The sequence below is a fragment of the Heptranchias perlo genome, chromosome 14 (assembly GCF_035084215.1).
Source record: "Heptranchias perlo isolate sHepPer1 chromosome 14, sHepPer1.hap1, whole genome shotgun sequence".
In the NCBI taxonomy this organism is placed as follows: Eukaryota; Metazoa; Chordata; class Chondrichthyes; order Hexanchiformes; family Hexanchidae; genus Heptranchias; species Heptranchias perlo.
Window position 1 is genome coordinate 63,654,358 of NC_090338.1, and position 18,163 is coordinate 63,672,520.

General features: G+C 44.7%; 1 protein-coding gene across 5 annotated transcripts in view; it reads left to right on the plus strand.

Annotated features, from left to right (window-relative positions):
• LOC137332582 (janus kinase and microtubule-interacting protein 2-like) overlaps positions 1 to 18,163 on the plus strand; it is a 344,895-nt gene that overhangs the window by 254,488 nt on the left and 72,244 nt on the right. For 2 of the 5 annotated variants that reach the window (XR_010965701.1, XR_010965703.1), the window contains exons 21-24: positions 1,118 to 1,183; positions 8,803 to 9,532; positions 15,671 to 15,890; positions 15,964 to 16,207. Coding sequence is in view for 1 of the 5 variants with exons in the window: in XM_067996512.1 (XP_067852613.1) it covers positions 1,118 to 1,183; positions 8,803 to 9,255 (519 nt within the window). In the remaining 4 variants the exon portion in view is untranslated. Of the gene's footprint in view, positions 1 to 1,117; positions 1,184 to 8,802; positions 11,365 to 15,670; positions 15,891 to 15,963; positions 16,208 to 18,163 lie in introns of those variants that run through there. The other 3 variants (XR_010965702.1, XR_010965704.1, XM_067996512.1) reach the window with 3 other exon arrangements.

Genomic DNA, 18,163 nt, shown 5'->3' on the forward strand with positions numbered 1-18,163 from the left:
TGATCGCAAGTTTAGGAATTCGAGTGAATTTGGATCCATGAGCAAAACGGCAGTAGCAGAGAGGAGTCCAGAGTGGTGGCGAGTGGCTAATCGAGAAGTGGGGGGATGGCAATCTCTGTGGGTGCAAAATGCAGGCGTGTGGTCCAGACTTGATGACTTTTTGGGCTGGATGCAGATGTAATGATCTGGCCTGGTCTGGAATGGAATGAGTTACTAAGAAAAGTTATAGAAAAGAAAGACTTGCATTTATATAGCGCCTTCCACGGCCTCAGGACGTCGCAAAGCGCTTCACAGCCAATGAAGTACTTTTGAAGGGTGGTCACTGTTGTAATGTAGGAAACACGGCAGCCAATTTGTGCACAGCAAGGTCCCACAAACAGCAATGAGATAATGACCAGATAATCTGGTTTAGATGTTGGTTGAGGGACAAATATTGACCAGGACACCGGGGAGAACGCCCCTGCTTTTTTTCAAATAGTGCCATGGGATCTTTTACGTCTACCTGAGAGGGTTTAACGTCTTATCCGAAAGACGGCACCTTCAACAGTGCAGCACTGCCTCAGTACTGAGCGTCAGCCTGGATTTTGTGTTCAAGTCCCTGGAGTGGGATTATGAACGCACAGCATTCTGACTCAGAGACAAGAGTGCTACCACTGAGCCATGGCTGACAAATAGATTCAATGATACAAACGGGCATTTTGCTGAAGCACGAGCGGACAGATTGATGCAGAGAGAGAGTGGGGTTGAGAGCAGCCAAAAAACAAACAAGGTTTCTTGGGCCTTATAGCCATTTCCTGTTCCTAAAATTTTCTATGTTCCTAGTTTCTAAAATCAGATTGTACCTTCCCATACTCCGTTCTCAAACTCTAGTGAACAGCATATCCCTCCATACCTTTGATCTCTGCTGAATCACTAAATTTAACAGTCAAATATGTTGAAAATTAGAATTTTATGATAATTATTAAAAAAAAGAAATGTACTGTTTTTACTTCTAATTTAAAACCAACATGTTTAAACCAGGGAATGGGATGTTGACGGGTATGTAATGGTGACCCACTGGCACTGGACAGCAGTGCTTAGTGTTCATACTTCACTCAGTGTTTACTTGTTTTTTCAGAGAATACGAGATCTGGAAGATAAAACTGATGTTCAGAAACGGCAAATCAAAGATCTAGAGGAAAAGGTGAGTTTGTCAGTCCCCCCGCCCCAATCTGCCTTTTTCTCACCTGGTGACACATGTTCTTACATAATGGGTTAATTTTGCGAATTTGTGCTCCCCACGTGGAACTTTGCCTGTGGAGAGCACGTATAAGGAATTCAGACAGGGAGCTCAGATGGATATTTTGGTCATCATCAGTGGAGAATCCTATGGGGCCTGCTGATCTCTACACCTCAGTTCCTGATACGTGCTTCCAACACCCGATATTCTGTGCTCGGACACCCTTCGGATATCCGATAATTGGAGTAACGCAGTTTAATACAGCAACAGCAAGCACGGAATTGGTTGCAAGGAGTAAAATAAAACCCTAAAAAATGCGGTGATAGTAGGTATCTCTTTCACAGTGCAGAAATATGCATATTAATTGCCTAATTTTAGCATCCTTGAATAATTTGCCCGACAACTGTTAAACGATGTTCTAATATTCCTTGGACACTTAATCGAACTGTAAAAAGGAAAGCATGCAGTGTTTGTCAGTGAGAATAACTCCATAATGTTGTGCAGTGTGTTTTTAACATTGTTCCAAACATGCTGCTTATATCATAACTCTACTTGTTCTAAACATTTTGCTCTTCTTCTGTCTTTCCATTTTCTTTTCCGTCTGCAGTTTCTGTTTTTATTTTTGTTTTTCTCCCTTGCCTTTATCCTTTGGCCTTGATGTCAATGAGACTTCCTAATGAAGGTAAGTGACTCTATATAAGTCCTTCTGTGATATTGGACTCATGAACAACTGTAAGAATGAACTGAATCTGACGCTTTTAACATTACGTTTTTATCCCCCTACATTCATTCTTTTAGATCGCCCCATCCCCATTCAGGAAAGTAGTCAGACAACGAGCTCCTGGGTCTCCTCCTGCTGCTCTTGATCCACCTTGTTAAAAGGATCATGAGAAGGACTTGGAGAGGAAGACGTGTCCTCTGCTTGCCACCTACCCCCGGCAGCACAGAGGAGATGAGAAGCCCACAACATCCAAAGCTCCAACACCCTATATTGGCAATTACAATGGTGCCTGCCATTCATTAGACTTGCCCGTAGACTTTCCGTGGAGTTTTGCGTGGCAAGTTGATGTCAGCGAGGGAACTAAACAGTGTGGCGCCCCCTACAGGGCATCTGGGACCTGTGTGAACAGGGCAAGCAATTGTGTATCTCCTTAACCAATCAGATTGAAGAATCGTTAATGTACAGTGCAGAGTCTGAACCAGGAAGTGTAAGTTAGAACAGTGAATTCAATGTCAAATCAGCTACAGAAAGTGAAATAGAGAGGGAAAGAAAGATTGGATTTAGAAATAGAGATAAAAGGGACAGAAAGAAAAAGTACAAAAAAAGTTATTTAAATTTTTAAAAGATCTCCAACAATTAAAAGCTGAAGAAATGAGACAATGCACTTGTAAAAGTTAATTTTCAGTACCAAAGAGGTTGTTAGGCTGTAATTAAGGCTTAGCACGCCATTAAAAGGGTGCTTAGAGTGGAATGGACAAACCTTTTGTGGTAAATTTAGTCCGAATCTACGTCAGTACAGGAACTTCACGCTGTTTAATACATTTCAACGGAGAGTCAGACGGCGAGATGCCGTTTTCACCCTCCTTACAGAGGAGCGGCGCATCTCGGATAGCAACTTCCGGATATTACAAACATACATACATATGAATTAAGAGCAGGAGTAGGCCATTCGGCCCCTCGAACTTGCTCTGCCATTTGATAAGATCATGGCTGATCTGATTGTGACCTCAACCCTACTTTCCCGTCTACCTACTATAACCTTTGACTCCCTTGTTAATCAGGAATCTATCTAACTTGGCCTTAAAAATATTCAATGACCCTGCCTCCACCGCTCTCTGGGGAAGGAAGTTCCACAGACTCACGACCATCTGAGAGAAAAAATTTCTCCTCCTCATCTCCGTCTTAAATGGGAGACCCCTTATTTTTAAACTGTGGCCCCTAGTTCTAGTCTCTCCCACAAGAGGAAACATCCTCTCTACATCTACACCTTCAAGTCCCCTCAGGATCTTATATGTTTCAATAAGATCACCTCTCATTCTTCTAAACTCCAGTATATACAGGCCCAACTTGTCCAACCTTTCCTCATAAAATAACCCCCTCATCCCAGGAATCAGTCGAGTGAACCTTCTCTGATCCACCTCTAAAGCAATTATGTCCTTTCTTAAATAAGGAGACCAAAGCTGCACATAGTATTCTGGATGTGGTCTCACCAATGCCCTGTACAACTGTAGCAAAATATCTTTACTTTTATATTCCATTCCCCTTGCAATAAATGACATCATTCCATTTGCCTTCCTAATCACTTGCTGTACCTGCATACTAACTTGTTGTGATTCATGTACTAGGACACCCAAATCCCCCTGTACCTCAGAGTTCTGCAAACTCTCTCCATTTAAATAATATACTGCTTTTCTATTCCCCCTGCCAAACTGGAGAAGTTCACATTTTCCCACATTATACTCCATCTGCCAAATTTTTGCCCACTCACTTAACCTATCTATATCCCTTTGAAGACTCCTAATGTCCTCTTCACAACTTACTTTCCTACCTACCTTTGTTTCATCAGCAAATTTAGCAACCATACATTCGGTCCCTTCATCCAAGTCATTGATTATAGATTGTAAATAGTTGAGGCCCCAGCACTGATCCCTGTGGCACTCCACATGTTACATCTTGCCAACCTGAAAATGACCCATTTATGCCTACTCTCTGTTTCCTGTTATCTAACCAATCCTTTATCCATGCTAATATGTTACCCCCCTACACCATGAGCTCTTATTTTGTGTAGTAGCCTTTGATGTGGCCCCTTGTCAAACGCCTTCTGGAAATCCAAGTACACCACATCCACAGGATCCCCTTTATTCATGTTGCTTGTAACAATATTTTCACGCATCTCAGCTCGCCTGAAGTTGCTGTCCAATTTGCGCATAAATAATAGTGAGTGTCATTAGCCTAATGATTATTTTGACGGTAAAACCTGGCCTTTTGCTTCCTGTGCTGCTAAGACTCTAGGAATGTTGTCCTAGTAAAGCAGACAACCAGGGTTTACGTAATTGAGATTCTATGGTTAGATCAATATTCTTGAGCTTCATTCAGTTATTTCTGGGAGTTTAGAGAAATTTTGCAGACCTTTCCCTTGCCAGACTAACAAAGGGCATGAATCTTCTTGCCCTTGCCATTAAAAAAAACGATGCTGAGATGCAGATTCTGTGTTGGAGTGTTTGAACTCCTTCAATAGGCTGACCAACTAAAAGCCTATGATAAAAATATATGATAAATAACAGAAGTTCTGGAAAAGACAACAGTTCCACCAGCACCTCTAAAGAGAATAAAGACACGTTAACATGTTGGGTGCAGAAACTTTGGCAGAATTGGAAACAAACTGAAACCTGAACATACTGGAGGGGGAGTACAAGGGAATAGCAGATTGCAAATAAGAAGGAGAAGGGACAATAATGAAGAACGAAGCAAACAACAATCACAACAGATGTTAATAGAACAACTTGAACACTCGGATTCCTAGAAGAGAAGTGGCAGTGAATCAACGGACAGGAAGAAAACAAATATGGAGTAAAATTTTCACAGGGTTTCTCCTGATCTCCCGACATAACTTTGGTAGAAGATCAGTGAAAATCCCGGAGAAACGGCATTAATGGCTGTTTACGCCATTTTTTCAGAATTTCCGTCAATCTCCCACTGAAGTTATGGCAGGAGAGCGAGAGAATTTTACCTCTGTATATTTTGTTCATGACTGGATGATTTTGGTTAATTCTGTAGCTGTTTTTATGCATCTGCGCTCATCTGGACTGTCCAGAATACCGCCAAGATGGTGAGATTTCTGGGATACGGAGGGAGTCGGGATTCGAGACGAACTGTGTGTGGATATTGGTCAAGCTCCTTTATGGTGTTATTTCCACTGTACTTGTTTACTGTAGTGTCAGGGAAAATTAAACTGCCAGTTACTTTTGCTGCCAGCTTGTGCCAAGTTGGACTGGTTTCTCAACCCACTCCCCCTCCATTCTCAACCCACCCCTCCCTCCACTCTCAACCCACCCCTCCCTCCACTCTCAACCCACCCCTCCCTCCACTCTCAACCCACCCCTCCCTCCACTCTCAACCCACCCCTCCCTCCACTCTCAACCCACCCCTCCCTCCACTCTCAACCCACCCCTCCCTCCACTCTCAACCCACCCCTCCCTCCACTCTCAACCCACCCCTCCCTCCACTCTCAACCCACCCCCCTCCACTCTCAACCCACCCCTCCCTCCACTCTCAACCCACCCCTCCCTCCACTCTCAACCCACCCCCCCTCCACTCTCAACCCACCCCTCCATCCACTCTCAACCCACCCCCCCTCCACTCTCAACCCACCCCTCCCTCCACTCTCAACCCACCCCTCCCTCCACTCTCAACCCACCCCCCTCCACTCTCAACCCACCCCTCCCTCCACTCTCAACCCACCCCCCCTCCACTCTCAACCCACCCCCTCCACTTTCAACCCAACTCCCCCTCCACTCTCAACCCAACTCCCCCTCCACTCTCAACCCAACTCCCCCTCCACTCTCAACCCAACTCCCCCACCACTCTCAACCCAACTCCCCCTCCACTCTCAACCCAACTCCCCCTCCACTCTCAACCCTCCACCCCCTCCACTCTCAACCCGCCACCCCCCTCCACTCTCAACCCAACTCCCCCTCCACTCTCAACCCGCCACCCCCTCCACTCTCAACCCGCCACCCCCCTCCACTCTCAACCCAACTCCCCCTCCACTCTCAACCCGCCACCCCCCTCCACTCTCAACCCGCCACCCCCCTCCACTCTCAACCCGCCACCCCCCTCCACTCTCAACCCGCCACCCCCTCCACTCTCAACCCAACTCCCCCTCTACTCTCAACCCAACTCCCTCTCCACTCTCAACCCGCCACCCCCTCCACTCTCAACCCAACTCCCCCTCTACTCTCAACCCAACTCCCCCTCCACTCTCAACCCGCCACCCCCTCCACTCTCAACCCGCCACCCCCTCCACTCTCAACCCGCCACCCCCTCCACTCTCAACCCGCCACCCCCTCCACTCTCAACCCGCCACCCCCTCCACTCTCAACCCGCCACCCCCTCCACTCTCAACCTGCCACCCCCTCCACTCTCAACCCGCCACCCCCTCCACTCTCAACCCGCCACCCCCTCCACTCTCAACCCGCCACCCCCTCCACTCTCAACCCGCCACCCCCTCCACTCTCAACCTGCCACCCCCTCCACTCTCAACCCACCCCTCCCTCCACTCTCAACCCACCCCTCCCTCCACTCTCAACCCACCCCTCCCTCCACTCTCAACCCACCCCTCCCTCCACTCTCAACCCACCCCTCCCTCCACTCTCAACCCACCCCCCTCCACTCTCAACCCACCCCTCCCTCCACTCTCAACCCACCCCTCCCTCCACTCTCAACCCACCCCCCCTCCACTCTCAACCCACCCCTCCCTCCACTCTCAACCCGCCACCCCCTCCACTCTCAACCTGCCACCCCCCTCCACTCTCAACCCGCCACCCCCCTCCACTCTCAACCCGCCACCCCCTCCACTCTCAACCTGCCACCCCCCTCCACTCTCAACCCGCCACCCCCCTCCACTCTCAACCCGCCACCCCCCTCCACTCTCAACCCAACTCCCCCTCCACTCTCAACCCAACTCCCCCTCCACTCTCAACCCGCCACCCCCCTCCACTCTCAACCCAACTCCCCCTCCACTCTCAACCCAACTCCCCCTCCACTCTCAACCCGCCACCCCCCTCCACTCTCAACCTGCCACCCCCCTCCACTCTCAACCCGCCACCCCCTCCACTCTCAACCCGCCACCCCCCTCCACTCTCAACCCAACTCCCCCTCCACTCTCAACCCGCCACCCCCCTCCACTCTCAACCCGCCACCCCTCTCCACTCTCAACCCGCCACCCCCTCCACTCTCAACCCGCCACCCCCCTCCACTCTCAACCCAACTCCCCCTCCACTCTCAACCCGCCACCCCCCTCCACTCTCAACCCGCCACCCCCCTCCACTCTCAACCCGCCACCCCCTCCACTCTCAACCTGCCACCCCCCTCCACTCTCAACCCGCCACCCCCTCCACTCTCAACCCGCCACCCCCCTCCACTCTCAACCCGCCACCCCCCTCCACTCTCAACCCGCCACCCCCCTCCACTCTCAACCCGCCACCCCCCTCCACTCTCAACCCGCCACCCCCCTCCACTCTCAACCCGCCACCCATAGTTTTTTTGTACCAAACAAAATATTGATGGGTTGGGAGGGGTATTTTCTACAGAGGTGCAGCCAGTATCTTGTGTGCCTTTTCTTATTCCTATTCTACTATAAAATGAACCTTGATGTCTTTTCAGAGAATCTTGTAACAAAACCCTATGGCTTTATAGACTGGACTGATGAATATTAGTTGCTTGCCTTTTGTTATACTCTTGTAATGTTGTCCTAAATGTTGGAACCACCAGCCTGGCATTTCAGGTCTGAAATCCACACCATCCTGTCATCATCGACAAGTGTTGAGGGAAATTTGAAACTCGAAGTAACTCAAATTGGTTAATACGCTAAATACATTTGACCAAATCCAGCCTGTTTAGGTTGAGAGTAGCTATGCCCTTCCACAAATAGAACCATCCAGTCACCATTTTCTCTATCTCGCATTAAGTGTCGCAGCCGTTATAGTGGGTGGCCAGAGAGCAGCCTTCTCTTCCTTGCCGTGTTGCATCAATTCACAGAACTTTTGTTCCTGCTAACAATTAATTCAGTCCCATATTTCTCTTTTATCTGTAAGTTGTTATCTCTTTCTAATTGAGAGTGGCTTTTAGAACAACTGCACATCTGCTCTCCAGCAATCTAGTTGGGAGGTAGCATGCAGTCTCTTGACATAATGTATTTTTCTAATCTCTGATAGCCTAGTGGAGATGGGTTGTGATAGGCATGGATTAGGATCATCCTTATAAGGTTAATGGATTTAACTATGAAACCTCAATTTGGGCAAGTAAGGATTCAGTGCCTTTTGGTTGTTGGAGAGGTGCAAATGGTCTTGTGGTATGTTGACAGTTCCTTGATTGAGAAAGTTTCCATTTGATCCCTGGGAGACATCTACCTAGCCAAAAATCAAAATTGGAATGGTTCTTATCCATGGCTCTTACTATAATTGAATCTTATGAAACAGTTTCACCAACACTTTGGAACACTGGTACAAACTGCTGCCAATTTGAATGGTGTAGTACAAGACTTCAACTTCAGGCTTCTGTGTAGGATTAGCACCCAAATTCCAGACCAACTATCGTCCCGATTATCCTGTGTTTATCCCTATCTGTTGCACATTCGTTCCTGACTATAACTGACTTCTCAGACCCACAGTATCCCAGCACATGACTAGATATTGTCTCCACACTGTCAGATAAACGTGCAGTTAAAAATCTAAATAGTAGAAATAAGTGTAAAACTTGTGATAGCTTAATGTTGGCTTTGTGTCTAATAAGTTCTCATTGAATTTTTCCAAATAGCATCATTACAAATCATACTTCATGAGAAGTATTTTGCATTTTACAGGGTGCTGGATGGTTAAAATGCTTCCAAGTCAGTAAAGAGTTGATGTTGAATCACCCTGTAGCTGGGACTAACGGAAGTGAAGGAAAGCAGCAAAGATTATGCCTGAAGTCGTCTGCCTTCTTTGCCAGAACCTTTACCCAAGATTTATTTTGCTCGACTCTCCCCATTGAAGAAAGTCGCAAGCTACAGTACCTGCTGCATTTAACTGCAACTGCATCGCAAATCAAGAGTATTTTGAAGCAAAATAATACCACATTAATGGCAATGATACACAAAAAGAAGTGTCTTAGACATAGAACCAAAGTGAAGAAAAGCAGCTTATCCCTGCTGTGCAGGGGAACATTAAAATATCGGACTATCACTGCATTCAGGACTAAAGGGTGGAAATATCACGAAGGGAATAACTTACGATTACAAATTTGTAATCACATTTCTCAGAGAAAAACCTTTTAGCAGTGATGAAGAACAGAACTGAAACCGTACAGGGTTAAAGGACATCACATAGAATTACAGGGATTCTATTCATTTCTTCAGCAATGGTATAACTGATGAGGGCATTTCTTGACCAAGGAAGACGTAATAAGTTATTGGAAAGAAAGGAAGACTGGGTGAAACTTGGAGACTAAAGAGCTAACTAAACCAGTGCAGTGAAGTTAGTCATTCATCAGGAGAAGCATACCTGAAGACCCAGACGTTGAGGAGCCGCGGTAACATTTATGTGAACTGTTGTGTAAGTTTACGGTGATTCAAGATCTGTCACTCTAGGTCCTTCCCTCATCGCTGCGAATATATTAACTCATTCATCATTACTTGTACCAAACCTTCAAATGAAGCTGAGCATTACAGCAAAACTAACCATCAGTGGTAAAATCATACAGTACACTTTTCATTACATTACAGTGGACCCAAAGTTAAGTTGCCACGGTCTTCATGATATTCTTCCAATTGAGTAACTTCCTTTCCCACATTTCTGAAGGATATATGTTTGCATTATCAGTGCAGACAACTTTCAGTATCACTATCATGGTTAGTGGAGAGGCATACACATCACCTACATGTACAGTTGTCTCTGTTGAAGTGTAAACTGTTGTTTAGAATTGCAGATGAGGAGCTTACAGTTGGGTGAAAAGTAGGGTAATTCTACTTTGAGCTTCCAGCACTCTCAATTCATATGAATCTTGCTGATTTTTTTCCCTCTCATAATAATCTATGGGCCCATTCATTAAGGTCACTTAATTTGCCACAGCATCATTTGTACATTTTTTTTAAGTATGAATTATGGAGAGATTATCTAGTTAAGAAAGCAGAGTTCCTGTGTCGAGCCCACCCATATATATATTATCATAAGGGTGGCATTTACACATGAATTGAGCAGTTTGAAGAGGTATTATTTACAAATGTCAGGAAGAGAAGATGTCATGGTAACCAAGTATGTGGGGTCAGGATATTAAGAACAGATGAATGACTAGAAGACTATAGAGAAATGCTCAAAGTGATACTAAATTGAAATAAGAATGAGTAGTGCAATGAAAGGAATGACTTTGTCACTGATATAAATGAGAGCTTTCATTAGTGCACAAAGCACAATAGTTGTGGAAATGAGAGCCATGCTTTATATAGCAGTCCTGGATCCTATTAAAATAGGAGGTCTCCTCTCCCATTCCCAGATCTGTTTTGTTGCATTGTGCTTCTCCTTTTCATTTTGAGATTTGTTTCTCTTCCTTGAGTCTTGTTTTCTTGATGCCTTTTGTACTTTTAATCTTTCTCCAGCTTGCTTCGATTTGTTTTTGTGTTTTCTGCTTTCTTATCGTACCAAAGGCTGTTGACTACAACTAGTTCAGTTAATAATGGAACTGGGTCTTAAATCAAAGTATTCCTTAATTGATCGAATTGCTTGAAAATGGGATTGAAACATTTGGCTCAGACCCTGGCTATGTTTGTTTGCTTGCCCAGACTCGGAGCTGCCTGGGACTAAGCAACCAGTTGCGGCACTGATGAGTTCTACCTACTCTTATCAATATCACCATATGTGATGGTAGAGGGTTGCACTTCAGGGTGTTGGAGCTGAGGAAGAGAAAAGCTGAGGCTGTCTTGAAAATTTACATCAACAAGCAAAGATAAAGACTTTTTCTTTTGAAAGATTTCCACTTCTGTCCTCAAAACAATTTAAAGATATGTAACTCTGTGCAATTCCAATGGTCCTGACTAAACCTCCATGATAGCAATACCAGAGCACTCATAGACCAGCAGTAACACAAACAGTATGAGGTCTGTCTGCTCTCGTGTTGCTAGAGAGGCTGTTGTGAGAATGCTGTAGTGTAGAGGATGGAGATAGTTCATTTGTTAATAGTTTACTCATAAGTAGTGTCATGTCAGATAGTCCCTGCAATGTGCTGAAGTTCAGTGAAAGGAAAATCAAGCTTGAAATGTATTTCTGAACTCTAGCAAAGAGGAGGTGAGAGAACCTATTCCTTCGTCAAAGTTTGCACCAAATGGTTGCTTACAAAACCACAATATAGAAAGAAAGACCCGCATTTATTAAGCACCTTTCACAATCTCAGGACGTCCCAAAGTGCTTTACAACCAATGAAGTACTTTTGAAGTGTAGTCACTTTTGTAATGTAGGGAAACGCGGCAGACAATTTGCACACAGCAAAGTCCCACAAACATCAATGTGATAATGACCAGATAATCAGTTTTAGTGATGTTGGTTGAGGGTTAAATATTAGCCAGGACATCGGGAAAACTCCCCTGCTCTTCTTCGAAAAGTGCAGTGGGATATTTTACATCCATCTGAGAGGGCAGACTCAATTTAATGTCTCATCCGCAAGACGGCACCTCCGACAGTGCAACATTCCCTGATGATCCCAGGGCACTATTTGAAGAAGAGCAGGGGAGTTCCTCCTGGTGAGCTGGGCAACATTTATCCCTCAACCAACATCTAAAACAGATTATCACCTTACTGTTTGTGAGACCTTGTTGCTGCATTTACTACATTACACCAGTGACTGCACTTCGAAAATACTTCATTGGCTGTAAAGTGCTTTGGGTCGTCCTGAGGTCATGAAAGGCGCTATATAAATGCAAGTTCTTGCTATTACAGGTAACTCTGCGGCTATTTGTCAGCAGTTAGAACATTGCTTAAATATTTTAATTTTATTGCTTTAATGTACAATGTCAACAGAGAATGGATATCTTTGGTGAAGCAAAAGGCTGACTGCATGAGAAAAACAATTAATGAGATCGCTGTGATTTTACACAACTGCATTCCTGAGACACTGCACCCAGCTAATCTGGCTGCAGTGGCAGTAAGCTATTCGTGCTTATCTGGGTACTTGGCAGAAAGTGGGTTTATAGGGAAGAGACCCTTTGGAAAATTAATGGCAGTTTCTGCCCATTTCCTCATTGCTTCATTTTTTTTTCCTCCTAATTGTTTCAATCTTAACGCCACCTAATAATGTTGGCCTTTGTTCTTTACAATCCCTCCTCACCCCCTCCCGCTGTACTAGCATGACCTGACTGATAAGTGCCCCTGATTTGAAGCACTTTTTTCCACTAGTGGCCCACATTCCGTGCTTGGATGCTTAAGCAGGCTGCATGAGGAAGGGAGAAGTGATAGAAAACCGAAAAAGAAAGGAAGGTTTATTTTTTCTTGAACTGTACCATCTTGAAGTTACATCTCTGCCCAAAAAAAATTAGCAATTTAATCTGGGTTTCCAGAGTCTGTCACTCCCCCTCCTCCACACCGACAGATACTTCCAGTTATGAATGAGTTAATACATTCAGCAAGAGTTAGGTGAATGATGAAAACTTGAATTAAGATATTATTTTGCAAAACTTAATTAAGTAATTGAAATGATAGCTTGCAGAAACTCTACCACAGATCCCTTGAATAATACCCGAGGGGTCTGCGATCAGATGTAACAAACTGTATTAATGTGTAGAGGAATATTAATGCCATGTTATGTTTATGAACGGTTATTTTTTTAATTTATTATCAGGACACTATTTAAACAAGTATTTAGTTGGAGTTTGTATAATGAAATAAAAACACGAGTTTTTCCTATAATCTTGCATTAATATGCCTCTTCTCTTTCTTCTGAACCCTATTTTTTCTCCTGTGAGTATCGTGTGTGTGTCTTGACAATCCTCCGCAGATCTATCTGTAAGAATTGGTGCTTTAGAAACTGGGCAGTGAATTGGATATTCAATCTGAGCACTTTTTTTATTCATGATGGTTTAAAAGGTAACTAATTAAGTGGCTTGATGGGTAAAGATACAGAGGACGGGACGATCCCAGGTTGAACTCCTGGTCTGAGCTTAGTTAACTAATCTCATCCAAGGCAGGTGGTGTGGCTCTACAATTAGCCCCTGGGATAGTGAGGAGAAAGAAAAATAAACCAGGAATCCCACTGCTGATTGCTTTCCCGTAATGCCATCTGAAAGCGAAGTAGATGTCAGGTGAGAAGAGGATTAGGCTCACCTGTCAGGCCCTCCACAGTCAAACATCCTATTGACACTCATGTCTTAGGGTCACATGTAAAGAATGGCCAAGTAGACTGCCAGTGCCCATGTACCATTGAACCACAGCAAGAGTCAGTGCCTTCAGGAGAGAAGGGAAGAAAACTGTCCCTAAAAATGAGCAGGATAAACAATAATTGCATAATTTACCATAGATCACAGGAGCCAAACTCAAACAAATATGCAAAGTTATTGGTGGGTTTTGTTTAAGGGCTGTTAATATAAAATAAGGACTGGAGTGAGGATCTTACTGCAGTCATGTATAACAGATACAAGAGTATGCTTCAATGGGCACCCATTGTCGACTATGAGATGTTAACCCTGGAACGCCACGTTACTTGTGATCTGTGGGTCATTTGTGCCACTGTGCCAAATGGTTATTTACACCTCACTGCAATATTATCCTCGATTATTCAGGATTTAGCTGTGAGTCAAAACAAAACAATAGCACGAGCTGTCAATGTATCAAACTCATTGTTAAACTAAATGTTTGCTGATGTTGTGGTGCAGAATTTTGTAGAAACGTTGCTGCCAAGGTTGCAATATAACCAATTTGTGTCCATTTAATCCCTGGTTAGATTATTCAAGAGCGGGTAAGTGTGTGTCCGTTTAATCCCTGGTTAGATTATTCAAGAATGGGTAAGTGTGTGTCCGTTTAATCCCTGGTTAGATTACTCAAGAACAGGTAAGTGTGTGTCCGTTTAATCCCTGGTTAGATTATTCAAGAATGGGTAAGTGTGTGTCCGTTTAATCCCTGGTTATTGAAGAGTAGGTAAGTATAGGGGGAATTTTAACTTGGAGTGGGATTTGGGCGGGAGTGGGGGGCTGGGCGAACGTCAATACCCCTCCCCCTCAGCCCCCTCCCAACCATGGCAGCATGGGGCCTTTTAACTTTCGAGCCTCATCTGCATGCTGCTGGTCAGCTGCCCGCCCAAAATGGTCGGAAACTGGCAGCTGGCCAGTGGGTGGGAGCGGAATTTCAGGTGGTAGGAGGCCACCGGCCAACACCAAAGGGAGAATCATCGGCAAGAAGGTAAATCACGGGGAGGGGGTTTCAGGGGAGTCTCACGGGAGGAATGGGAGGGGAGCCCGGGGCAGGGGAGGCTGAAACTTTGCTTGTGGGGCCTGGAGGAGCAGACCTGCTTCTCATGGTCCCACAAGGAAACTAAAAATACTTGCCTGTTTGGGCCTTTTCTGGTCCTGGATTTTCAATCCTGTTCCCGCTGTCTTTACCTCGTGGGAAAGTCACTGTGGCCTCCCCACTCAGGTTACCAGTTAAAATTGCAGTCGGGTCCCGATGATGTGATCGGACTCCGATCTGCATATTTACAGAAGGACCCTGCCAGTTTCAGGCAGGCATCCTTGCTGCCTGCTCAGAAGAGGAGGTTAAAATTGAAGATGACGGGTTCTGGTCGGGATGTTGGCAGATAAGTCACCTGGCCGATTTTAACTGCCCGCCCGCCTGATTTCCACTGGGCAGGTAGGGTTGAAATTGCTCCTTAGGTGTCCATTTAGACCTTTGCTGGACTACTGGAAGGGTGGGTGGGAGGTAAGCAGATACCAAGATCCTTGGTGTAGGGAAATCTGCTTTCTTAGGATACGTCCTTCATGCTTTAGAAGTTCAGTTGGCAGATGATCTCTCTTGCGTTCCATAAATAAATCAATTTCAGAATTCTGAAACCAAAAATAACCTAAACTTTGGACTTTGCCAGTTTGCTCAGCTGAATCCAGCAGTGCAGTCACACCCATCAATGATGTTTTACACAGCCTGAGCTAACCCCCATGCAACATCCAATTCAGAAGACCCTGGAACGATATAGCCGAGGAAAATCTGACTACAGTCCTCGGCGCTGAAGTATCTTCTGGTTTGTTGCCAAATCAGAACTGGACAATGAGGTCAGATGAATGTTGTGGCTATGGCCCATCACTTGACCCAAGTAGTCCCAGTGTGTAATTGTATTCAACCATTTATAGGGCAACTTTCACCGCACAGAGAGAGAAACCAAAGTTTAGCTATGATGGTGCACCGTTCTTTAAGCAGCCTGGTCCCACACTATTTGGCAGCAACACTGCAGCCTCTAGAAAGTGTTCAGTCTCAGGTGAGGGGTGATAACAGAGTATAAGATATTAATGAATCGCAGCAGTCTTACATATGATAAAGAAAGAAAGATTTGCATTTATATAGCGTCTGTCACAAACTCAAGACGTCCCAAAGCACTTTACAGCTAATGAAGCACTTTTTGACGTATAGTCACTTTTGTTATATTGGGAAACAAAGTAGCCAATTTATGCACAGCAAGGTCCCACAAACAACAATGAAATAAATGACCAGATAATTTTTTTTTAGCAGATGTTGTTTATGGGATAAATATTGGCCAGGACACCGGGAAGACTCCCCTGCTCCTCCTCGAATAGTGCCATGGGATCTTTTGCGTCCACGTGAGAGGGCAGACGAGGCCTCGGTTTAACGTCTCATCAGAAGGACAGCACCCCTGACAGTGCAGCACTCCCTCAGTACTGCACTGGAGTGTCAACCTAGATCATGTGCTCAAGTCTCTGGAAAAATAGTGAGTATGTCGGTAACATACTAGCAATAATCTCATTTGCTACTGTTCCTACTGTCATGTGTTTTTTTTATAGGGACTACTATTGTCTAAACACCAGTTATTGGAGGAGCATTAAACTAAATTCAGGACCTCAAATGAACTGGATTGCAGAGTCTGAGTGGACTGGAACAGACCTTGTTGCTGGTGTTTTAAATCTGGATTTATTGGTTTCACTTGTGAACAGTAAAAGGGTGATGAGCACCTAGGAATATCCTATCATAGCTTCCTGCTATAGTGGTGAGATGCTTCCTATCTCAGCTGGAGCCATGACAGCAAAAGTAGGCTCCGTTATAAAATTCCTACGATTTCTTTTTGATGTCTACCTACTAGGACGGAATAGAAAAGAATATCCAAGCCTCGGGATAAGGCCTGATGGTTTACAATGACCAACTAAGTTAAGTTTTATTATATTCTGGGATTTTTTAAGAGCGTTTAGGGGATTGAATTAGAACTATAGAATCTTACAGCGCAGAAGAAGGCCTTTTAGCCCATTGTGCCTGTGCTGGCTCTTTGAAAGAGCTATCCATTTGGTCTCACTCCCCTGCTCATTCCCCATAGTTGCGAACATTTTTCCTTTGCAAATATACATTCAAATCCATTTTGAAAGTCACTATTGAATCTGCTTCCATCACCCTTCAGGCACTGCATTTGAGACCTTAACAACTCACTGAGTAAAAAAATGTCTCCTCATCTCCCTGGTTCTTTTGCCAATTATTTTAAATCTGTGTCCTCTGCCAGTGGAAACAGTTTCTCCTTATTTACTCTATCAAAATCCTTCATAATTTTGAACACCTCTATTAAATCTCTCCTTAACCTTCTCTGCTCCAAGGAGAACAATCCCAGCTTCTCCAGTCTCTCCACATAACTGAAGTCCCTCATCCCTGGCACCATTCTAGTAAATCTCCTCTGCACCCTCTCCAAGGCCTTGACATCCTTCCTAAAGTGTGGTGCCCAGAATTGGAGACACTACTCCAGCCATGACCTAACCAGTGATTTATAAAAGTTTAGCGTTACTCCCTTATTGTGATTCTGTGATTCCTTCCATTTCGAATTTGGGCCACTGGTTTATGGTGACTTAATAAGTAGAATTACATATTTAATGTACAAGATTACTGGATTTTCACTGGTGTTCTATGGTTCCATTTCACAATTCTGCCCATTTTTCCCTACAAACTGCAAACCATTGGGCCTTGCTTATGGATCATAGGTTCTTGCTGTTAAATTATTTTGCAATATCCCACCAATCCCAAGTTGGTGGTTGCAGTTATGCCATGTGCTAGTGTCATGAAATGATAATTAATGGTTGTGATCCCTCAATGACAACAGTATTGGGATAGTTCTGGAATACTGCCACTCAAGAGTTTAACCAGGTGGTAAAAGCTGACAACTGTCCACTTGCTTCGGCTGGCTTGTCAGTGCCATGGGGAGGGGGATTGGGCATGGCCCAGCCTCCTGACTCGAAGGTTCAGTATAGGAAAGTGGTGTGCTTTGAGGGAACTGCGTTCAGTTCATGGCACCACACCTCAGGAAAGATATATTGTCCTTGGAGGGGGTGCAGTGCAGTGTAGATTCACCAGAATGATACTGGGGCTGAAAGGGTTAAATTTTGAAGCCAGTTTGCATAGATATGGCTATGAGTATAGAAGAGTAAGGGGTGATTGAAGTGTTTAAGATAATTAAAGGAATTGACAGGGTAGATAGAGAGAAACAATTTCCTCTGGTGGGAGAGTCTGTAAAAAGGGGGCATAACCTTAAAATTAGAGCTCGGCCATTCAGGGGTGATGTCAGGAAACACTTCTTCACACAAAGGGTAGTGGAAATCTGGAACTCTCTCTCCCAAAAAGCTGTCGAGGCTGGGGGTCAATTGAAAATTTCAAAACTGAGATTGATAGATTTTTGTTAGGCAAGGGTATTAAGGGTTACGGAACCAAGGTGGGAAAATGGGAGTTAAGATGCAGATCAGCCTTGATCTAACTGAATGGCTGAAAAGGCTCAAGAGGCTGACTGGCCTACTGCAGTTCCTATGGAAGAAAAATGGGGAGAGCTGAAGCAAAGGAAGTTAATGAAAAAAACACCGGTCACTCTAAATTACAAGTTTTGTAACTGTGAACAATGGTGAAGGTAAGGAGTTTGAGAGAGAATGGACAAAGGGGAAGTGGAATCAGTGATGTTAAGCATACATATTATAAATTTAATGGCCTATGAAGAGAGGAAAAAGGATGATTGTGTAATTC